Below are 23853 nucleotides of genomic sequence, written 5' to 3'. Positions count from 1 at the left end.
TGGTGGTTCCTAACTCTCTGTCCCCCCAGAGTGACCGATCATCTCCCATCCTCCCTTTCTGTCTTTGTGCAGGGCCCCTTCCAGACCCAGGAGAGCCTGGGTCCTTTGGTCCTGCGAATCCCCTCATGTCTTCCAGCCCAGCCTTGCTTAGGGAGGACAAGATGTTCCGGTCACACTTGGTTGCTTTCCATTGCCCAGACCTGGAACCTTCCCCTCACCAGATCCCTGGCTCCTCCTTGGGGGGCGCCGGTGTGCATGGTGCCCCAGCATCTCTGCCTCCTGGCGCTCCCCACAGGCCCCCATGGCTGTCCTTCCCAGGTCCTGGGTCCACGCAGTTCTCCAAGCGCACTCAGTATGTGGCTGCAGATGGAACTATAGGGGTAGAAAGAACTGCATACGGCATGTGCATGTTCCCACCCCTAACCAGTACAGGGTAACAGAGGACAGCACGGAGCGCATACTGTCCTCAGAAAGAGATGTGTATGGCCTGTGCTCAGAGTAACAACTTGCTGCACTGGGCATTACACCTCCTCCTGCGATGCCTTCTGGTGCACAGAAGTGGGAGGAAGACACTGCAATGTGGTACAAGGAACATGGGTTCCTGAGGACGTTTCTGGGATGGGAGTCCTGAAAACAGGGATCCTGGGGATGACTGTACTACAGACACACACGCATATGCACACACACAGGCACAGTGCTGCAAACCAGGGCACTGGAATCCTCTCCATTCTGTAAGGCTCCTCCCTGCCAGCATATCCTGGAAGACAATGCTACAAATCTACTTCTTGGTTCTATTCTACAGTAACAAAGTTAACTCCAGCCAAGCAAGTATCATGGTTTAAAGCCAGCCCAGGCAGGAAAGTCTATGAGACACTTATCTCCAATTAACTTGCAAAAAGCTACAAATGCAACTGTGGCTCAAGTGGTAGAGCGCCAGCCTTGAGCAGAAAAAGTCAAACAAGAGCATGAGGCCCTGAGTGCAAGCCCCTGTACACACACACACACACACACACACACACACACACACACACACACACACACACACACACACACACACACACAGGCATTGCTGAACCTTTTTCAGGCTAGGACAAAATCAAGAGAGGACTATTTCTGCCAACCACCACTCATAAAGGGAGGCCATGGGCAGCTGCCCAGCTTGCTCACTGCTCTGAGGTGCCTGGTGGGTGAGCTGGCGAGGGAAGAGTGCATCTGGCATTGTTTGTGCTGTGTTTATGGCACAGCTGCAGCTCCCCTGCTAAATCCTGCAGTAGAGCCGGAGCCACTTGCCACAGCCGGCCGGCCCACTCGCCCGAGACCACTGCAAAAGAACATCACTTCCTCCATATCTACAAAGAGGATGCCTTGACTTATTTTCACAAAGACTCTGGTCAATAGCTACAGACAGGCGTTCACACCTGCAACACATACTGGCTACAGGTGTTCACACCTACAGCATGCACTGGCCAGAGGTATTCATACCTACGTGAGCACTGGCCAGAGGTGTTTAAACCTACAGCACACACTGGCCAGTGGGCTACAGTATATGAGCCGCGGAGGGGGCAATGGACAGGACTGTGCTGGAGGACCGAGATGCGATTTCAAAACCTTCAATCCTGTGTCAGGAACTGAGAGTGCACGAGAGGATCCCACTGAGCATCTGGGATGAGGGCTAGGTCCTAGCTCAGCCTGAGGGCCCCCTATCCTCTATCACCGGAAGAAGGTCTTCTGGGCCTTTCTTGGACCCACTGCTCCAGCCTCGGGGAATCTGACCCTCAGGAGCAAGGGCTACCCTGGACACCCTGGGGCTGAGGAGGACGGATGCCTGGGTGCTGTGTGCCAGGGCCTCAGGGGCTCGTGGAGGTCTCCGGAGGAGGGGATGCCAGCCTTTTCTACCTGCAGCCTGGCTCCTGGGTTGTCACTGGGGATATGTTCCCCTCCGCGCTGTGCAACACTTTCTGAGACGCCCATGCTCTCTCTCATGGTCCAGTGCCATAAAGAACAGTGTGGTCTGTCATGCCCTGATAGATCCTGGCACCTGGTGCTTGGGCAAGTGACCTTGGGGCATGCAAGGAATACAGGAAAGTGGGGAACGAGGGGTAGAGACCTGCTCCTATGGGGCGGGATGGGGGGGGTGCAGCTACTTCCTCTTCACCTCCCCCTCTACCCTCTACCATCAAGGATGGCTGCCCCGCACCTGTCCAGCTCATGCCCTGTGCCTGTGCCCAGCTTCAGGTCCAAGTTTATCCCCTGCTGTCCAGAGCTCTTAACAAAGCTGTTTCTCCACTCCCAAGCCCCGCCCACTCTGAGCTTAGTGACAACATTGTAATGACTGCCTTTAGTGTTTGATAAACAGCTATTTAGTAATCTAACCTCTCCAGAGAATGCTTCAGTCTCAACCACAGGTGGCAAACAACCGCAGGGCTGAGTTAACACAATCCCATGCTGTCAATGGGGTTGGAACAGAGGTTCTGTGACCTGCCCATGTTCAAGGTCAAGCAAGATTTGCAGCGTCCTGAGCAACCTTTCTCATCCCTAGAAACTTCTGCTTCCTGCTAGGATAAGCCTTGGCGTGAATTTCTGAAAGCCAAGGTTATATGTGTGTGTGTGTGTGTCTGTGTCTGTGTGTGTGTCTGTGTCTCTGAGTGTGTGTGTGAACACAGGAAGGGTAGGATAGTGTAGCAACTCCCGAACCACCCGGAAGTGCCTTGCTGATGGCAGTGTCCGGCCCTGCTGGGCTCACTCACCCATGTCCTTTCTTTTGGGAGACTTGGAGGGAGCCCAGAGCCTGGTCTTGCCTCTAACCAGGGCTGCATGGGACCCAAGGTGAGCAGTGTGACCTGCCTGCACTTTTGTTCTTCAAAAGGAGGGTCAAAGGGTCTTGGCCAATGTGGAGGGCTGGTAAGATACGGTTTTCTCAACTGGTTGATGGTTTTCCTGGGAACTTGGGCTGAACACAGGGCCACTGAGGGCAGCCCCTCTCCTCCCTTGTGGTCTTCCTCCTCCTCCCCCCACCTGTCCCACCTCCTTTCCCATTTGCCACTAGTAACTAGCAGCTACCAAGTCTGAGTTTTGGCTCCCCTTCCAGGGCAACCTGGTAAAGCCAGCCTCTGCCTGGAACACCTCTTCTCTGGGGCTACAATGCCTCGCCTACACCCCGAGTCTCCCCTCCCTCAGTGGGCAGCCTGGGGACAGAGCTTCCAAGAGAGAAGAACTCTCAGAGACACCTGCCTGGAAGGGCTTCACTTCTGGGAAGATCCCAAGGGGACAGAAGGGGAGGGGAGGGAGAGGAGAGGGGAGGGGAGGGAGAGGGAGGGAAGGGCCCAGAGCCACCAAGACCCCCCTCCTGGCCACACCAACCAAGGGCTGGATGGCTCTGGATATCCACGAACCCCCTTTCTCCATGGACCAGAGGCTACACCAGGCCTCTAAAGGTCCCAGCCTCGGACCACACTTGACCCATCCCTGGCATCCTGCAAATACCAGGGACACTAGTCACCCAGAGCTCTGGGCCATGAAGGTCCAGAGTGCTTTGACTGAGGCTCTGTGGGAGGAGCAGATGCCCAAGGAGAGAAAGGAAGAAGGGAAAAAAGAAAGGAAGGAAAGGAGGGAGGGAGGGAAAGAAAGAAAAAGAAAGTAAGGCAGGCAGGCTCTGGTGGGGGGGAGGTGTGTGAGGGGGGTGGGCACAGTTGGTGGAAGCAGAGAGGACAGAGCTGGGCCTGCAGGCCAGTCTCTGGAGTGGCCACCTGCATAGCCAAGGCCCCTTCAGCTTCTGCTCCTTTTGCCTCAAAGCTAGTTCCCTAAAGGACCTTCCTCCTGAAGCCCTCATAGAAAACTGGCTGGCTTTTGGGCTGGGAAGGTGGCTCAGTGGTAGAGTGCTTGCCTTGCATGCCTGAGGCCCTGGGTTTGATTCCTCAGCACCACATAAGCAGAAGAAAAAAGCCGGAAGTGGCCCTGTGGCTCAAGTGTAGAGCGCTAGCCTTGAGCTGAAGAGCTGAGGGACAGCGCTCAGGCCCAGAGTTCAGGCCCCACGACCAGACCCCTCCCCCAAAAAAAGAAAAGAAAAGAAAACTGGCTGGCTGGAAGTGGCGCTGTGGCTCAAGTGGTAGAGCACTACACTTGAGCAAAAGCAGCTCAGGGTCAGTGCCCAAGCTCTGAGTTGGAGCTCCAGGAGCCACACTAGCCTGGGCCTGGCCTTTCCGCTGGGTGCCACTAGGGGAGCCTACGCTCCGGTGCACAAATTCTCTGGGTGACTCAGAGGCAGGGGTGTGCATGGGTCCCCAGGGGGGAGGCACATTCCATGGGTCACTCTGGCCACATGCTAGGGAGACAAACAAAGGTCAGTGCTCAGGACAGGGCTGGTGGCTCACCTAACCAGAAAGTCAGGGCTCAGGAATGCCGTGCCCAGGCAGGAGAATGTTCTAGAACCTAGATCAGGTCTGTGGACAAGCACATGCTGGGGTGGCTGGGTGGGAGCCCTTGCCCTCTAGTGCCAGCCAAGAACCCAGCCTGCATCCTCTTTCTCTGTTGTCCCTCCTCCACCTTGCTGGGTCCAGAGTGGCAAGGGCTGAGTCCATCCCGCGGATGGACAACACACAGATATCTGCACACCTGACCCCATGTGCTCCCAGACCCCAACGTGTGGGAGGTGTCCGTGACTGCCCCTGGGGACTCTGACAGACCATGGGCCACATGGTTTTCCATCACAGGCCCAGTCTGGGACACTCTGACAAGTGTTCTGTTCAGGGCCAGGCAAAGGTGGGAGAGAGGGGTCCCAGCTCCAGATGGTCACTGTGTGTCTATCCCCATCTAGCTGGACCCTGTCTGCAGGGTAACACAACCTCACCAACATGAGTGACCGCACCCATCTATCTCCCTCCCTCATTCCACTCCATCTGAAAACAAATTCAATAAGCTCTGTTGCTCTGTTTTCATGTATGTAAATTAACTACAACCACATTTACAATACCCTCATTCATATCTTCTCTAGCAGTGTTATTTTATACACACTATATACATGGAATTGTTTCTCAACCATGCACACACCCCCACCCCCGGGGCTGAATTAGGATATGGGTAAACTGATCCAAGTTTTGTGTGTGTGAGTGTGTGTGTGTGAACTCAGAGCCTGGGTGCTGTCCCTAAGCTTTCTTGCTCAAGCCTAGAGCTCTACCAATTGAGCCACAGCTCTACTTCCAGCTTTTTTGAGTAGTTAACTGGAGATAAGATACTCATGGGCTTTCTTCAATCCTCAGATCTCCACCTCCTGAATATCTAGGATTACTGGCATGAGGTACCAGTACCTGGCTTGCTCCAAATTTTTAGCTCAGTGCCAAAATAAATAAACAAATAATAAAATAAATAAATGCCTATCCTTCTGCCTCCTCTGTCAGGCTCTGCTTACCAAGACCTGGGCAGTTCATGGGATGTTGATGGCTTCCGGGCTGGTCAGCGGTGTGGTCAATGCTATTTAAAGAGCTGGGCCAAAGCCCGGCCACAGCACATCAGCTTTAGGCCACAAGTTCTTGTTCCTGGAATGCTGGCCGGAAGCCTGAATGCCGAGCTCTGGAAAGGATGGGTGTCTAGACCCCCTGCATAGTCAGCCTGATTCCAGAGACTCTGCCTACTTGGCACTGGGTTCCCTTTGTGACCTACTAAAGTTGGCATTCAGAAAAAGGTTACATAGGAAGTACAGAAGTGATCCCCTCCTCTCTCCTAATCCACCCATCCCCATGCCCCTCCTCCATCACCAGGGTGTGAATTCAGTCTCATACAATTGCTTGGCTTGTTTACTCACAACTAGTGCTCTACCACTTGAGCCAGGCCTCCAGCCTGGCTTTTTGCTGATTAATTGTAGTTAAGAGTCTCAGGGACTTTTATGCCTGGAGGGTTTTAACCTCCATCCTCAGATCCCAGCCTCCTGAGTAGCTAGGATTACAGGTGTGAGCCACCAGTTCCTGCCTTCACTTCTGGTTTGAGTCTTTCAAAACTTATTTAAAAAATGAGCTTTGCTCATTACAAATGGCACACAGAAACTGCACATATATATGCTAGGTGCCAGAGCAAGGACCCTATGCTATCACAAAAAATCACCCTGCCTAGGCCCAAACCAGAGGGCCTCCCTGGGGGCCATGTGGCTTCACTTTCCTTCTGTGTTTCCACGTCACTGAAAGGCTGTGGGGAGGACCCACACAAGGCTGGAAGTTCTATCTCTTTTGCTGGGGACTTAGCAGGACTCTAGGCCAGGTCCTTGCAGACCACAGGTGGTGCCTCTGTTCTCTCTTCAGCTGGAGCGGCCCCTGCCACTTTCCAGGAATAGAAGAGAGGGGGCTGGGGGTTTAGCTCAGGGGAAGAGTGCCTGCCTGGCAAGTGCAAGGCCCTGAGTTCGGTCCTCAGCTCTAGAAAAAAAAAAAAAAAAAGCTTTATAAGTCCAGGAGTAAAGGAGAAAAGGAAAAGCCCAGACCCGTAGTCCTTGCTTGTACCTAAGCCCTAGCCTGGTCTGTGGCCGGGGCTGGCTGGCATTCCCCAGGCTGGGGTGTTCCACTCCAGAGGCAAGGGAAAGGTGGGGAGAGGTGAGAGGAAAGGCTCCTGGGCTCAGACCAGCCTTGGTCCCCCAGGACAACCTCCTGAGCAATGGCAAAAAGGAATCAACAAACTCTGGTGCCTCCAGGAGCCTCTGTACAACACCCAGACCCAGGTTGGCTCCTTCTCTCTTCCCTATCTTGGGCCCTTCTTCTTTATTGCTATGACAACCCAGATCAAAGAGCAGCAGAGAACACACTCACTGGGGACAAATCTTGGCTCCAAAACCTCTTCATTAGAAAGCCTGAGGAAAAAAAAATCCCTGAACTGCTCTCACCTCTGCTCTGTAGCTGGGGAAACTGAGACTAGTCAACACTATCCATCTAACAAGGGCTGCTGGGAGGAACTATGGCTGACGTAGGCAGAGCAAGGAGAGAGGTGAGTGACGGGGACTTTCCCAGTGCTACAGGCAGGTATCAACTAGAAGGAATATCACCCAAAATGCCCAGGGGTATTCACACCAAATACAATATAGGTACCCCAACAGGAAAGAATGGCTGGGGAGGCCTAACAAATGCTTCCCAAACCAGTATAGTGTGGGGTGAGCCCAGACAACTTGTCTTCAGCCATTTCCAGGATGAGTGGGAAACTGTCATGAATAATACAGGTGTCCAGTCAGATGCTGGAGGCTAAGGGTGTTCGCTGAGATGCTGGAAGGGCATTTGCTGAGGGGCTGCAGGGGCATTCGGCCCAGCAGGCAAGAAGAGGCAGAGAGATGCTTGGGGGAGGAGGGCAGCGTCCTGGCGTCCCAGTGAGATGCGAGGAGGTAAGTCCTGGTGACCTCCCCTCCACAGGGTGGCGACTGCTGACACGCAGGAATCCCGTATTTCGAAATAGCAGACCAGGAGTTTGAATGTCCTCACTGTCATAAAAATTGAAGACCACTCACCCTCATTTGAACATTACACTATGTACACTTGAATCACAACATCATGTCACATACCCTATCAAAAATTTAAAAGAAAAAAAATAAAACCCAACCACATGAAAAACAAAAACAAAAGGACCAAGTGTGCTGTCAGGGAGCTAGTGATTAGAGTCCAGGCTCCGGGTGGGTGGTGGCAGAAACAGTTGCCAAGGAACCAGGCAGAGTACCCGCCCACAAGATGATGGATCTGTTCACGTGGCTTGCTTTGACCAATGAGATGCCATTAAACAAGAGGCACAAGATTGCTTTAAAAGCATCTGTACAAAGCAATGAAAGAGGTTAAGGGGAAACTGGGTATATCTGGGAACTTGACAATCTTTGTAAATTTCCCTACTACTATTTTAAAAATACATTTGCACTAGAATTGAAAACGTACAAATATCCCTCTTGTACAACTCTTTTATACTAATAAAAAATTCCTCAAAAAATATAAAGGAAGTTATGGCTGGTGCTAGTGACTCATGCCTGTAATCCTAGCTGTTCAGGAGAATGAGGAACACTGTCCCACAGCAGCCCAGGTAGAAAACACTGCAAGAGCTTATCTCCAATTAACCATTAAAAAGCAGAAAGGGGAGGTGTAGCTTAAGTGGAAGCACACCAGCCTTGAGCAAAAAAGCTAAGCACAAACTCAAGGCTCTGAGTTCAAGTCCTAGTATATTCTCCTCCCTCCGCCCGGTCCAGTTAGTTGTGCTTGAGGACATGTGTCTTTCTTGGGTCTCTGTCTACAATGTGAAGCAGCTCAGATTGCTTGGCTGACACTACAGCAGACCTTTTAAGACTGGATATTTCTCCCCATTAGCCACACGTTGTGGGCAACTGGGTGGCAGCTGGGGCCTGAGAAGCTTTCCAGGTACAAGCACCAGTAGTGGAAGTGGCTCAAGTGGTAGAATGCTAGCCTTGAGCTGAAGAGCTCAAGGACAATGCCCAGGCCCAGAGTTCAAGCCCCACGACTGACAAAAAGAAAAAAAAAGCACCAGTAGTATATTAGGAAGATGTTCTGTCAAGTTAAACATTCTGGAATCTTCCACCCAGTTCTGAGATTTGCCAGCTCAGAGCCTTTCACACCAGGGGTACAAGACAGGAGAGATTCCGGGTGGGCATCAGGCTAGATCTGGAGACCTAGAGGAACAGACAAATTCAATCCTGGGCAATCAGCTAGGCAGAAGATGAACAGGTCTTGGAGGGGAAGGTGTGGACAGAGAATAGAATGGATGTAGGGAAGGAGCCAGGAGATATAAGTCTATATTTATTTGGTGCCAATATTGGGTTTGAACTTAGGGCCTGGGTGCTGTCCCTTAGCTATTTTTACTCAAGACTGGTACTCTACCACTTGAGCCATTGATCTACTTCCAGATTTTTGCTAGTTAATTGGAGATAAGAGTCTTTCAATTTGTTTGCTGGCTTCAAACCTCAATCCTCAGATCTCAGCCTCCTGAGCAGCTAGCATTACAGGTGTGAGCCACCAGCGCCCGGCCTTCAAGTCACTTTTCAAACCCCATACTGTGCTGTGGCAGGCTTTCTGTCCAACCCCTTGGAAGCACTTCCTAACAACTGGCTGCAGGCCAGCTATATCTGCAAGGGCAGCAGAAGCCTAGGCCCCCACTCTACTGAGCTTAGCTCGTCGCAGGCCTGACTGACCATTAAAAAAAAAAAAAGGTGTTCATCCAACTTGCATGGGGTAGGAATGTCATAGGTTCTGGGCAAGTCACAAGTTTACAGACAGGACTGGAATGGTCCAAACCATGCCACAGGACAGGTCTCAGCACAGGAAAGCTTTCTAGAAACATTTGGTGAACTATTAATTAAATAATTAATAAAGTTGGTTAGTCTGGGACAGGCAGCTCAGGTATGGGAAAGCCGCAGCAGATCCTGTGCCCTCTATGAGAGGAAACCAGGCTTCTATCATTTTTTTTTGCTGTCATATGGAGAAGCTACAGACTGATTTTTACAAAGAACAAGGGTTCTATGATAGCGCCTGCCAGCAGCACCTGTGCAGAAATTCAAACCCAGCGTTATCCAGGAGGCTGCTGTGTTCCCAGACACTCACAGCCTAGAAGAGGAGGAGAAAGAGAGAAACAGAGAGAGATGGGGAGGGGGGAAAGGGAAGCACTTAAATGTCCAATAATAGGACATGGCCAAGTAAATTATGGTATTTCCATTTGGGAGAACATTATGTAGTCATTAAAAATTATGTTCTCAAAGAGTATTTCTTGTTGTGGAAAACCCTCCACATGATGATAAGAGAATCCAAAAAATGAAAGAAGCTGGTCTTCATTATGGTCACCGCTGCAATGCTCACCGGACCCCCAGGGTCATCCCACAGGCTCCCTGTGAGGTGGGCCATAGGTTCACTCACATCCACACCAATGCCACTGGACTTGGTCATCTGGGGCTTCTGCCCTCATCCCCACGAGATCAGTGGAATCCTCCAAGACCCCTTAGTCCCCCTAGGCACTGGTCACTGCTGTGCTGTTGGGGTCCTGCAGTGTTCCGGCACTGAGCCCCTAATTCTCTCCCATGGGGGAAGAGTCCAGGGTTGGGAGGGGTGGGGTGGGTGGGGCCTGCAGATAAGACATCTGCAGCTGGCTCTGCGCCTGCATTTCTCTCCTTCCTCTTGCTCTCTCTGCCCACATCTGTCTATAGCTGATGCTCCACGGGCTCAGCTGGCTGGCGAGGAAGCATCTTATTTATGGCGCTGTAGCACTGCAGGGGGGTGAGGCGGCCGCTGACCTGCCTTTCAAGGACACTGCTACCTTGAGCTTGCATGGGCTGGCAGGCAAGGGGGGCGCTTCCGTTCCGGGAGCTCCTGATGGGAGTCAGGTAACCCACATCCCTAAGCAGGTCCAAGGAGGAGCGGTGTCCTCCTCCATCTCAGCACCACTAAGACTCTGCATTAATGGTACCAGGCATGGAGCCAAGCACTTTGTATCTCATTTAACCCTCACAGCCTAGGAAGTAGTTTCTATGAATAGACCCAATTAGGAGAGACACGGTTATTATCCTGACCCTCAGCAAAGGGTTCAGAGGTTGAGGGATCTACCTACCCAAGGTCACACAGCAAGTCCAAGGGCTAGGATTCAAGTTCAAGTCTGGCTGTGGAGTCTGCCATCCCTTCACTGAGCTAAAGATGCCTGTCTCTTGTATCCAGGTATCCCCAACCAGAGGGGATGTGGATTGTGGGTGCGGGAGGTGCTGGTGCAGGGGGTGCTGCTGCCTCGGAGTCTCATTCTGGTGCGGTATCTGTGATGAGAGTGGGGGGCAGCAGTGGCCAGGAGCATCTAGCAGGATGGGGTGCATGGCGTGTCATGTGCTCGGAACACCCCTGTTGGGAGCTGGGAGGTGGTGCGGCTCATGTTCTTTCCGAGGAGCTGTGCCTGGAGCGAGGGGGCTGGGCTGGGAGCACTTAAAAGCCAAGCAAGAAAGTTCAATCCCCAGTACCAAAAGATGATGACGAAAAAGAAAGAAAATACTAGAAACAAACAGCTCACAAGGTCTAAGACTGCACAAGCCAACAACACAGGAGCTGGCCCTCGCTCACATACAGGCAAGGCCTTGCAGCCGCCCCACGGGCCTACCACAGCTCCCTGCGGAGGCCTGGGGGGGCTGGGATGACGTCATCATGAAGCAGACTCTGTAAGCTGACATATTGGGGTCCTGCTCCCACGGGAGAAGCTGCTTCCTGCCAAGGGCCATTTGGGTATTTATCACATCACGGGGAGCCACACCAGCCACCCACACGGCCAGGAGGCGGCAGGCAGCGGACGAGAAACACGCGTGTCTGTTCTATCATGCATGATTTCATGAGCCTTCTGCAGCCCATGGGCCTGATCTTCCCCAAACCTACTCTTTCTAGAACATTCTTCATTCTTGTGAGCAGTAAATGGAAAGCAGATTGCAAACTTCCATGGCTTGGGAGCAACAGAGTCATTACAGGGCTCAAGTCTGTGGACCCCAAAGCTCTGTGGCAGGTGACCTAACACGTGACCTACCACCTTCCTAAAATAACCTTCGACGGCCTTCCCTGAGCCCTAGGGGAGAAGGACATGAGAGGTGTGGGATCCCCAGCCAGCTCCTAGGACCCCACAGGGCCCACAGGCTCCCTCCCTTGTTCAAGAGGCTGCCTGGACACTCACGCTGTGTTCAAGTCCCACCTCCTCCCCTGGCAGGAGGGAAGCTGTGCTGGACCCAGCAGGCAAGAGAGGCCCAGAACCTCCCCGGAGGGAATTGGGGAGACACACATTTCCCCATCAAGACCCCAGGAGGGGAGGCAGCAGGCTGCTGGACCAGAGACCCAGCCCAGAAAGACGTCCATGTAATAAACTCCTGGCTCTGAGGGAGGTGCCCGCAGGGTGTGGCGGTCCCCCTGGAGGTGGGAGGGAGATGCACCTCCACCCCAAAGCACACAGGCTTCCAGGCCCTGGGCTGGGCAGGCTGGGCCCCCTGGCAGAGCTGCAGCTGCCTGAGGCGTCACTCACCCTGCAAGGCCTCTTTGGCTCTGGCCAGTTCCTGCTCCTTCTGCACCAGCTGGACCCGGAGCTCGGTGGCCGTGAGGACCTCGGGGCCCTTGCCGCCCTGCGACTCCTCCAGGTCCTTGGCCAGCATCTCCTTCATCTGCCGGAGAAGGTGAACTTCCTCCTGGAGCCGGGCCACTTCCTCCCGTAGCACTAGGGGACAAGAGCACAGGTCACACGGGGCAGCTCCCAGGGTGCTGACTTCCTGTCCCTCTCATTGAGGACACAGGAAAACCCAGCCCCCACCTTCCCGGGTGCCCCTGCTGCAATGACTGTCCCCGGAGTGCCCATCCAGAGGATGGTGGCCCTGGAAATGGGCGTGACGACCGTGGGCCACGGCACGCAACGTATCCCACGGTAAGGCACCCTCCGTGACCCCTCCCTTACACACCGTGGTGCTGTGGCCCGGAGATCAAGACACTCCAGGAGGTCAAGTTCACAGCGGCAGCTTTGAACAAGGCCCCTGATCCCAGGTTGAGAGGCAGACTTGCCCCGCCTGGTGCAGCACGGAGCCCTCGGGAGCTTGGCACTGTGCAGAACACCTTTGCGCTCACCCTGAGTCACTCCGCAGGAAATGGGGAGACACTGAGAGCAGAGGGCTTGGTGGCTCTTCACCCAGCTCTGGTGTGAGAGTGCCAGGCGGGAGGAGGAGAGGCCAGGTGTCCCCAGCTGGGCCATCATCCTTCAGTGACAGGTGAGGCCCCTCACGTGTTACAGCCACTTCACACCCCCAGTCCTGACAGAGACGCTGCGTTGGGGAACAGGCCCTGGGTGTGGGGCTCCACCTGGGGACGGGCCGTGCGACAGGCCATACACACCTCGAGGACAAACATTGTAGAGGCATTCTTAAGCAGAAACCATCGAAACATCCACCAAAGCAGTGAGCTGGCCTTTGCCTACACCTGAACCGTGCACGCGCCACTCGCTTGCCAGCACTGGGGCCCTGTGCCCCTCCAGGGCCCCTGCCAAGCTAGCCTTTACCAGTTCCTCCTGACCACCTCCTCAGGGAGACACAGACCTCTGCCCACCTCTTCAGGGACCGACATGAGCCCCCGGGAGGGCCGGGCAGAGGCTGTGGTGGGCACCTGCCCGCGGTGCATACATTTGGCCTTCTGGAAGCACCCTTGGGTAACTGTTTATTGCTAACGAAGCCCAGGGGTGTGTGTGCGGGGGAGGGAAACTGTTTTTGTTGTTGGAGATGTCCCATACCTAGCCACACCTGGCACCCGCTGAACCTGGACCAGAACCATGAAAAGAATGCATGAGTAGAAGAAAGCAGGAGGCCTGGTCTACTTTCAGCGTAGAGTGTGAGTGACTGCTTACGTATTATATCCTACATGGGTGGGATCGGGAGGTTGCTTCCGCCTGTTGTGGGTTTTTTTTCTTCTCTCTTGGCGGTGTGGCTACTGGGCTTCCTGACCCAGCCCTGGGTTCACCTGTGCACTGGGTCCCCAGAGACTGGGCTTCAAAAGCAGGACTCCTAGCTGCCCATCCGTACCTAGCCGCTGGCCCCCACAGCCCAGGTCACTTCTCAAGGTCCCAGTTGTTACCCTGTTCTGCTTGTATGGGCTGCCAGACTTGGTTGACAGATTTATAGCAAAACAAACAACAAGCCCCAGATACAAACTGGAAGTTCCTAGGTCAGTGACAGGTTAAGTTTTAGCATGAGAATGTCCCACAGTGCACAGGCCATGCTCATATTGAAAAGGCCTTCCTGTCTGCCTAAGTAGCTTTGCTCCTACCAGAGGGGATGGACGAGGGGGACATGAGCACAAGGAAGCAGGTGGCCCAAAAGCAGGCTCCTCTGGGGGGAGGGGAACCCACCCCAGCACTCAGTAGAGACCAAGGGGGGGGGGGGGGGGGCGGGGGCGCCGGTACCACAACCTTCCTTGGGCTCAGCTCACCTTTCCAACAGGTGTACCAGGCTGAGGCCCCGCCCCTGTGGTCAGGCTTCAAACAAGCCTGGGGGAGCCAGAGGGCAGCACACCAGGTGCAGCGCCCCACAAGCCAAGCCCTAGGGGACCAGGCTGGAAAAACAACTTCAGGGAGAGTGAGACACCCTTCTTACAAAGCACACCTGCCTACCTGGGCGGGGCAACCCAGATTGCCAGCCCCGGCCACCCTGCCCGCCCTGGCCGGCTCTGCCAGGAGCAGAGCTCCCAGCCCTGGACTATGGTGGGCACCCCGTCCTGGGCCTCAGCCGCCCTAACTATAATTAGTAGCTCGGTAACAGAACACCTGGTTCTATCTCCAGCACTGCAAAGAACAAAACTTCTCAAAAGCCACTTGTAGCACTGCGTACGCCCAGCACAATGTCCCCTGGGTGTCAACCAGCACCACAACCCACCCTCCCCTCTGAGCACCGGGGACCAACTGCCTTCTTTAGAAGGAACACTGGAGCTGGGAGAACTTGCTTTCTGTCTCAGAAGTCTCCCTTTCTGTCTCCCTTGCTGTGTGACCTTGGGCGTTCCCTGTCCCTGTCCAGGCCTTCAGAACAGCATGGCCCTTCCCCCTGCTCCTGCTCACATGTAGCCCAGGCTGGGCTGGAATTACAGATCCCCCTGCCTCAGCCTCCCACGTGCTGGGACTACAGGAGTGCATCACCATGCCTGGCCAGAGGGACTCACAGATGAATGCTACTAATTCTGCACTTCTCTGTGAGAACAGACCCGGGCTCTGGTCTGCTGCCACACTGCCCGGTTTCTTGGTCACGTGGGCTGCAACTCAGGTACGTGTGTGCAGCTGGTGGCGAAGACACGGGACAGAGCAGTACAGACCACGGACACCTCTGCTTGGGGTGCTGGATTGGGACAGGAAGGAAGTGTGGCCATGTTTAGCCAGAGACAGAGTCCTGGCATTGCCCAAGGACAGCAAAGGAAAACGCAGCCGTGGACTGTCCAGCTGGTGCTGGGCAGCGCCAGCCACTGGAACACTGGGAAGGGGAAGGGCAGGGGGCCAAAAGAAGCCAGACTCAGCTGCGTCCCAGGGCCTCCACAGGTTGGCAGGGAGGTCGCGTTGCCTGGAGACCTGCTCACCAGCAGCATGCCAGGCAACAGCGGCCCCCTGATGCCTCTTCCCCACGGGCAAGCAGGCACAGTGCACCCATACCAGTGGCCGCGGGAGCCGGGACAAGCCTTGCCCTTCTGCAGCCCATCTCCTTTAGGCCCAGCCCCCTTGTAGCTAGCCATGCCCAGGTGGCCCAGTTCTGACCAGTGAAGCACAGAAAGAAATTCCGAGAATAGGCCTTTAAGAGAAACAGGCTTTGTTTTCTGCCCACCTTTTATCCTGAAAGTGGTGTTGATGGCTGGAGCTGCAGCAGCCACCTAGAAACAGGAGGCATCTCTAGATCTCTAAGGTTCCCAATGAGTTGCAAATTTATAAGCCCAGTTTCCCCAAGAAGAGGTCTACATAACAACATTATACACATCATGCATCGCCCTATCAATTACACCTTTGCTAAGACTTGAGCACAACCTCTGCTCCAAACTGGTATTTTACACGTCGTCTTTACCTAGATTAATCTCCAGGAAGAAGATCCTAGCAATTATCACCCCCTCCCCCCCAGTCTTCTACAGATGAGGTGGAGAGATGAAGCACAGGGTCACAGGGGAAGGGGGGAGCCAGTGTTGAACCCCAGGCATCTTGGCTCCAGCACCCAGCTCCCCCTCCTACGTGACATGGCCACACGTGAGCTGGGGATGGGGTCACGTGCTGAGACCTCACAAGATGACGCGGGGACGGGGATGTGTGCTGTGAGTCCCAACTGTACTCACACAAACCAAGACAGCCACGCACTCAGAGTGACGTCACCTTGCCAGGCCACCCTCTTATATTTGGAGCCACCGAACACCCAAGTACTGGATCCCACCGCGCCTCGAAGCCTTGGACTTCTCACTGACATAAACCAACAGTCTTCTTCCTCCCGTCCTGGCCAGCCTGGGCTGCATTTTCTGTCCCTTTCACTTGAAAAGCAATCCCAACAACTGGTGGTCAGGGGCAGCTTACCCGGTGTCCCTAATCCCCATAAATCTCTACCTGCTCCGTTTCAAGCTAGCAGACTTCCCTCCCAAATGAGAGGATCAAAGGGGACCAGGCGTTACCGCGCCCACCCCCCCCCCCCAGCTGGGAGCACCAAGTTACCGCCTCCCAGAGCTGGGAGCACCAAGGTGCTCCAGCCCGCAGAGACAGCCCCTCCCCGCCCCTGGACAGACCCAACCTGGGGCTCTTTCCAGACTTCTCCACTCTGATGGGCCTTTCTACTTTTCTCCCACAGGCAGGGGTCCTTGCGCACCAGCTGCTGGGGTCTGCCTGAGGGGCTGAGCCCCAGAGCCTTGTCTCCCCTCTCCCTGGCACTGCTCCTGGGCTGGGCCTGCTCATGAGCCACACTGAAGTGCAGGTGGAAGCTGGGCAGCGTGGCACAGCCAGATCCTAGCTCGAAAGACTGGCTGCTTCCCAGGGGCTGGGAATGTGGTTTGGTGGTAGAGTGCTTGCCTAGCATGCATGAAGCCCTGGGTTCGATTCCTCAGTACCACATGCACAGAAAAAGGCAGAAGTAGTACACTGGTTCAAGTGGTGGAATGCTAGCCTTGAGCAAAAGAAGCTCAGGGACAGTGCCCAGGCGGCCCTGAGTTCAAGCCCTAAGACTGGCAAAAACAATAAACAAACACACAAAAAAAGGACTAGCTGAATCCCTAGCCAGGTTCTCCAGTATGAAGACCAGGCTCCCAGACCTAAGTGCCAGGACAGAAGTCTAACTGAAGAGCGCAGCAGCGAACCTGGACCTTGCCTTGCAGGCTTCTCCAACACTGGCCACGGCACTGACCTTCCCTTCCCCAGAAACAAGCCTGGGGAGGGAGATGTCCACCAAAGAACTGCTCCCCTCCCCCCGGCACTCCCCCCCCTCTGCCACCTCCCACTCTAGGTCTTCCTCCCTCTTCATCCTAGGAAAAATAACCAAAACACAGAAAGGAACGAGGCACGATTTACCCTCACTAATTGAGGCCTGTCCTTCCCCTGGCCACTGGGCACAAGGCTGCACAGTGCCTTGTAGTTGTAGATGAGAGTCTAGCCAGCCTCCTCAGCCCCAGCGGAGCCAGCATGGAGGCTGTCCCCGTCCCCACCACTGTCCCATCAGCAGCCAGAGTGGATGGCAGAGGCTGGGGTGGCCCCGTCTAGCTGTGGGTGGGAGGAAACCCCCCCCCAAAACTACCAAACTCAGAACAAGGATTGGTTCACAGATAGCCAGGCAGAGGCCCAGAGGAAATTTCAGAAACAGACAGCTAACCACTGGGCCACACTGTAGGCCAGAAGCCAAAGTGCAAATGGCGTTGGGCCATAACTGCTCTCAGGCCTCCACTCCAGGGCGCTTCCACTCTGGGGCTCAAGGCATGGGCATGGGGCTGACACAGAGATCAGAAGTGGGCAGCCAGCAGATCCAGCTTCCAGAAGAATTTTTTTTTTGGTCAGTCATGGGACTTGAACTCTGGGCCTGGCCGCTGTCCCTGAGCTCTTCAGCTCAAGGCTAGCATTCTACCCCTTCAGCCTCAGTGCCACTTCTGGTTTTTTGGTGGTTTATTGGAGATAAGAGTCTCACAGACTCTCCTGCCAGGCTAGCTCTGAATCGCGACCCTCAGATGTCAGCCTCCTGAGTAGCTAGGAGTACAGGTGAGCCACTAGTGCCCCACCCAGAAGAATTTAAACTAGCAGAGCTGGAGGGCTACTGTGCAGGTAAAACTGAGGCGGGTCCCTGGCAATTCTTGCACTCTTCCACCAGACCCGCCCTGTAACCTAGCATGGGTCTGAACCCAGCCTCCTGGTTCAAATCTTGGCTCTGTCCTTCAGTGGCTGGGTGACCTTAGCAGGTCCCCTCTTTGTCCCCATGTGGAGAACAGCAACAAGAGAACTGTTGGTCCAGGGTGGTTGTGGCATGGCTCCAAAAGGAGCCGGGCACAGTGTGGGTGCTCAGCCCCCATGCCATCTAGAGTTGACCTGACCCTGTGGGTGGGCAGGCGCGGGCTGCCCACGGCTGCCCGCCGGGGGCAGAGGAGCCCGCCAGCCCTGCAGAGCACTGCAAAGCTCTAAAACTCACTCGGCGTCCTCCAGCCCAACCGAGCAGCTGTTGCGGGAAGAAATAAAATATGTTCTGCATACTTTAAATGCTTCACTTACAAAAACTGGCAGGGCCGTCTTTCTAAACTGTTTACCAATAAAGTCCCTAATGAGCACTGTTCAGGCCTCCCTGCGGGCAGGGTGGGGCGGGAGGGGAGGGGCAGGGGATGGACGGGGAGAGGCTGCTGTGGCTCCCTCACAGTGCCATCTGGGATTGCTCAGAGGGGCAGGGGACTGAGACCCCATCCCAGCTCCCCTGGCCTCCTTCTGAAAAGCCAAGCCCAGACTGGGGGCAGAGGGGAGGGGCCTTCCCACCGGGGTCCTTCCCACACACCACGAGGTCCGCTTCCCAGCCAAAGGAGTTAATAGAAAAATCTTCCTGAGCTGAGAAAGCAGGTCAGGGCCAGGAAAGACTGGCTCTGGGCACCCCATGAGTGAATCCCAACACCCTGCAGCACAAGGCCTGAGCTGCTCAGGAGCCCAGATCAGAGAGCACTCTGTGAGGGATGCCCAGGGGCACCAACCAGCCAGCAACTCCAGGGGGTAGGATGGTAAGAACCTGGAGGGGAGGGGGGGGCACCCAGTGGCTCCGGCTTGTAATTCTACTCAGGAGGCTGAGATCTGAGGATCTCAGTTCAAAGCCAGCCTTAGGCAGGAGAGTCCATGGGGCTCTCCTCTCCAATTAACTACCAAAAAGCCAGAAGTAGAGCTGTGGCTCAAGTGGTAGAACGCTAACCTTGAGCATAAAAACTCAGGAACTGTGCCTGGGCCCTAAGTTCAAGCCCTAGGACCAGTTCAAAGGCTTAACCTGGTAAACCTGGGCCCTGCTCACCTCTCCCCAGAGCCCAGGTAACACCTCCCAGCATGCAGGGTCTGAGATTCACTCACTCCCAGAGCCTAGTGAGGGAGAGGCAGAGAAAAGTCTAGGCAGATAGGGAGACAGAGGCCCGGTGGAGAAAATGCCCCTTCTTCCTGAAGGTCCTGGAAGAGAAAGTGGCCCTGGCAGAGATCCAACCAGGTGCCCAGACAGCTGCAATGCACCTAAAGAGGTAAGGGAGGGGGCACTGCCACCAGACGACCGATTTCCAGGTCCCCATCTTGTTCTCTTGCCCCTAGAAGTCCGTATTGTCCCCTCCTTGCTTTCCTCCTCCCTCCCCCTGCCCCCAAGAGCAGGTGATAGGCCTCACGGGCAGTTTTCCTCCTAGAAGGTGCTTATACCAACCTGCCAGGTGCCAAGAGGGGTCTGACCCTCCTCTGGTGCCTTACTCTCACTTGCAAGCAAACTTCACCTCTGCTCCCACTTTTCCGGCTTCAGAATTCGTTTGCTAGAGAAGAAAAGCGAACTGTAGATGCCCAGGCAGAGTCACTAATAATCCTACCCAGGACGGAAGCCCAGGCTGTGGCCCAGACACCAGGCTATGCCTCCATACCACTCAGCCAGGCCAGAGTCCGCCCCCTACCTTACCCTCCTCCCAGCCCCAGCCCATCCCAACACACACACTCAAAAGACATAGCCTGGCCATTCTGGGCTGCTCTCAAGACACTGAAAACAGAGGTATTGGGGAGGGCGGGGAGGGCAGGCTGCAGGTGTGGCACTTCCCAGCAAGGCACTGTGGCCAGGGGTAAGGAGCAGCTGTGAACCTAGGGTCTGGGCATCATCTTTTTTTCTTCTTTTGGTGCTGGTTCAGAGGCTTGAACTCAGGGCCCTGGCACTGTCCCTTAAATTTTCTGCCCAAGATTGGCACTCTTAACCACTTGAGCCACAGCTCTACTTCCACTGTTCTAGTGGTTAATTGGAGATGAGTCTCATGGACTTTCCTCCCTGGGCTGGCTTTGAACCCTGATCCTCAGATCCTCAGCCTCTGGAATAACTGGGATTCCAGGCGTCTGGCTTGTGTCTCATCTTTAGAATGGGGTGTTTGTCTTACAGGGTGGATACAAGGGCTGAGTGACATGAAATAACATTCTGGCAAGCGGCAAACGCCATACACAGTTCCGTTATTTCCGTTCCGGGCCCTCCCTTGACAGCCTCTGCCTACTGACTGTAAGAGCAGCTCTGCTTGGAGATACTGCCCCTGGAACCCAGGAGGCATCTGGAATTTTCTGTCCCACCCTCTGGTGCAGCTCTCTTTGCTGAGGTGTTTGGAGGGAGATTTCCGGAGGCTGGGGCTGGTGACGGCAGAAGTGGTCCAGGCAACGCCCATCTGGGGCCTCCAACATAGGGATCCCCTTCTTTTTTTACCACCTGTCTCTCCCCCCCACACACCCCTCTTCCCAGCTTCCTCATTTGTGGACCTGACTTTCCTTCCTGCTCAGAGCCATAGACATCTCTCAGACAGAGGCAGGCCAACTCCTACAACAATTCAAAGGTCAAATGCAGCTTCCAGGCTGCGGGCGGCCTCCAGGGAGAGCAGAAGAGAAAAGTATTCGAAAAATGTAAATGGAAAGAACCCCAAGGCTCTGCACTCCCCGCCCCCACAGCCCAGCCAGCTGTACAGACAGACACCAGGCTGCTCCTGCCCATCGGGCCCCAGAACCAAGTGCGAGAGACAAAGGCGATGCAGAATTGTCACCAGCGGTGACCAGGGCTGCCTGCCTTGAAGGACAACACACCATCCTAGGCAAGGGCTCTGGCACAGAATCGCCTTGGCAGGAGCAAGGTACCATGGCCCCAAGAGCCAGGCCGGCTGCAACATGGACTGACTGGAAGCCTGGGAAATAAATGAGCAGGCGAAAGAGCCCCCCTGGCATAGCCCATGGGCAAAGATCAGACCAAAGCCCTGTGCACTGCACTCCCTAGCCAGCCAGGGATCTTTTATTTATTTTTGTGCCAGTACTCAGGCTCGAGCTCAGTGCCTGGGTGCTTTCCTTAGCTTTTCCACTCAAAACTGGTGCTCTATCACTTGAGTCACATTCCACTTCCAGTTTTTTGGTGGTTAATTGGAGATAAGAGACTCATGGATTTTTCTGCCCAGGCTGGCTTTGAACCCTGAACCTGATTTCAGCCTCCTGAGTAGGTAGGTTTACAGGTGTAAGCACTGGCACCTAGCCCGTTTCTGTTTTTGTGTGATCTTACTGCACGCCTCCCAGGGAAAATGGAACTACTAGAAAGAAGATTCCAGGCTTCACAGCTGTACAATCAAAGTATCAGGCTAGAATAAAGGGGAGACAGGAAACTAGTGGAGAAACACCAGACATGACGCTGGGCTGGGGCTGTAGCTCAGTGGTAGAATGCTTGCCTAGCAGGCTTGAGGCCCTGGTTGGATCCCCAGCGCTATAATCAATCAACCAACACAAACCCCAGGAACCTATATGCAAACTGTTTGTGGCAGGGCTAAAGCTTTTCTTCCATCTCTGTGTTACCATCTCCTATCTATCAGCTTTCTCCTGTCCTACTGTCAAGCGTACTCAAGATCCTCCCTCTCCCATGTCACCCACTTCAAACCCTATGTTTTGCTGGATGTTCGGCTGGGGTCCTCTCTTCTGACACGTGAGGGATAATCTGACCCCTGCTGGCTACCTGAGAGAGGGTGGGCACACTCACCAGGCACCCAGGACTGGCAGGGGTAGAAGACACAGTACAAAGCAAAGCAGGATATGCACAGCACAGCCAGTGGACAACTCAAAGCAGCAGGGTGGTTATCCCTCATGAACCCTGGCAGATACCACCAAGGAAAGCAATTTGGGCTCAGAGGATACGGATTTCGGCCAAGACCAGGCCAAGTTCATGGAACAGGATCCTTCCTGCTGTCCATCGTGAAAAGTAACGCAGGAACCATCAGAGCCCAGGATCTCCTCCTAACTCCTGATCTGTACGCCAACTATTGATCTCCTTCCAAATCAGCCTTTTTTTCTACATGCACACATGCAAAAATCTAACTTTGGGTGGAAAGCCCCTTTCCTCAACCCAGGCTGGGGGGGAGGAGGGGAGGGTAAGGGTCTGGATTCAAGGTGTCACTGTACTTCCCTCCCATCCCCCTGTATTTCTGTCATCTCGGCTTCAAGCACATGTCCACAGCACCCTCCACCACAGCACAGTACTGATTACCCAGCTGTGGACCCCAAGAGGAGTATGGGAACTTGTCCCTGGGCATCCTGGGGCTCCTTACGACCTAAGAGCTGTCAGACTAGGGATGGGATACATACAGGCAGCTGCAGAAAAGGGGGGCCAGTGATGGCCTCTCATGGTACACTCCTGGCCTCCCTACAGACCTCCACTTTCCTGTCCTCCACCTCCCCCAAGCCAGCTTCCAGTACCTTATAAACACGGAGAGAAGCCACAGCACCAACCACCCTCTGTCCTCATAAGGCCCCTGATGCACAGGGAACCTGAGGCTGGACAAACTGGGGGGACCAGGGCAGGACACTCCATCCTTGGAAGAAGCGGCTCCAGGAAGGCACACAGTGTCCACACGGCATCTTCTGAGGTCAGAGGGGTTAGCAGTATGTGAGAGCCTCAAATGGGCCAAGGAGTAGGTGGATGCTACCAAAGATGGATTTTTTGGCTCAGTATGTAGGTGAGCCAAATACTTGACGACAAGGAATGAAAAGCTGCAGAGAGCAAGGCACTGGTGGCTCACGCCTGCCATCATAGCTATTCAGGAAGTTGAGATCTGAGGATCACAATTCAAAGCCACCTGGGCAGGAAGGTCATGAGACTCTTATCTCCAACTAACCAGTAAAAAGCCGGAAAGTAGGGAGTGGTATAGTTCTAGCCTTGAGTGAAAAAGCCAAGGGACAGCATCCAGGCATGGAGTTCATGCCTCAGTACTGGTGTGTGTACACGTACACACACATACTCTGTCTCTGTCTCTCTAAGACATCTGTATCTTTTAAGGGCATGCACTAGGGCCTTGTTGGACCTGGGGAGGAGGCTGAGGAGGCGTGCGCACATATGTGAGCTCAGCCTGGGAGGCAGGCTTGTCCCACTCAGCCTATCAGGGCCTGGTGCCCATCTGGGCCTGGCAAGTATGTACTGAAGAGCAGTTAGAACAGACAGGCAGATGGTATACAGGGCAGCTGGCATCAGGGCTGCAGGTGGTCCCATATGAGCTAGGGAGCAGAGTGGAGACAGCAGGCTAACTGTGGCTCACGCCTGCAATCCTAGCTACTCAAAAGGCTGAGATCTGAGTAGCCAGCCAGGGCACAAGTCTGTGAGACTCTTATCTCCAATAAACTACTCAAAAAAAAAAAAAAAAAAGCCAGAAGTGGCACTGTGGCTCAAAGTGGTAGCGCACTAGTCAAGCAAAAAGAGCCCAGGGACAGAGCCCAGGTGGAGTTCAAGCTCCATGACCACCACCACCAAGAACAACAAAACCAAACTGGTCCGTGAAACTAGAGGGGAAGGGACAGAAGGGATGGGGACCGGAGGGATGGGGGGACAGGAAGGACAGGGGGACGGGAGGCAGGCGATGTCTCAGCTGCCAGAGGATTCTTTACCACATGGCAAAAACAGCCAAGCCAGGTGCCGGTGGCTCACGCCTGTAATCCTAGCTACTCAGGAGGCTGAGATCTGAGGATCATGATTCAAAGCCAGCCTGGGGAGGAAAGTCCATGAGATTCTTATCTCCAATAACCACCAGAAAACCAGAAATGGTGCTGTGGCACAAGTGGTAGAGTGCTCGCCTTGAGCTGGGACAGTGCCCAGGCCCAGAGTTCAAGCCCCAACAGCCAAGAGCGGCTAGCACAGTGTGTGGCACTGTGCCCAGCATCGAGAGGCTCCCC

The 23853-nt window shown here is 54.5% G+C and overlaps 1 protein-coding gene across 1 annotated transcript in view; it reads right to left on the bottom strand.

Annotated features, from left to right (window-relative positions):
• Kazn (kazrin, periplakin interacting protein) overlaps positions 1-23853 on the bottom strand; it is an 85262-nt gene that overhangs the window by 50091 nt on the left and 11318 nt on the right. Inside the window, exon 2 of the mRNA XM_013022299.1 lies at positions 11986-12174. Coding sequence (XP_012877753.1) covers positions 11986-12174 — 189 coding nt within the window. The remainder of the gene's footprint in view (positions 1-11985; positions 12175-23853) is intronic.

Source organism: Dipodomys ordii, unplaced genomic scaffold (assembly GCF_000151885.1).
Source record: "Dipodomys ordii isolate 6190 unplaced genomic scaffold, Dord_2.0 Scaffold61, whole genome shotgun sequence".
In the NCBI taxonomy this organism is placed as follows: Eukaryota; Metazoa; Chordata; class Mammalia; order Rodentia; family Heteromyidae; genus Dipodomys; species Dipodomys ordii.
This window is presented reverse-complemented; position numbering and strand designations above follow the sequence as displayed.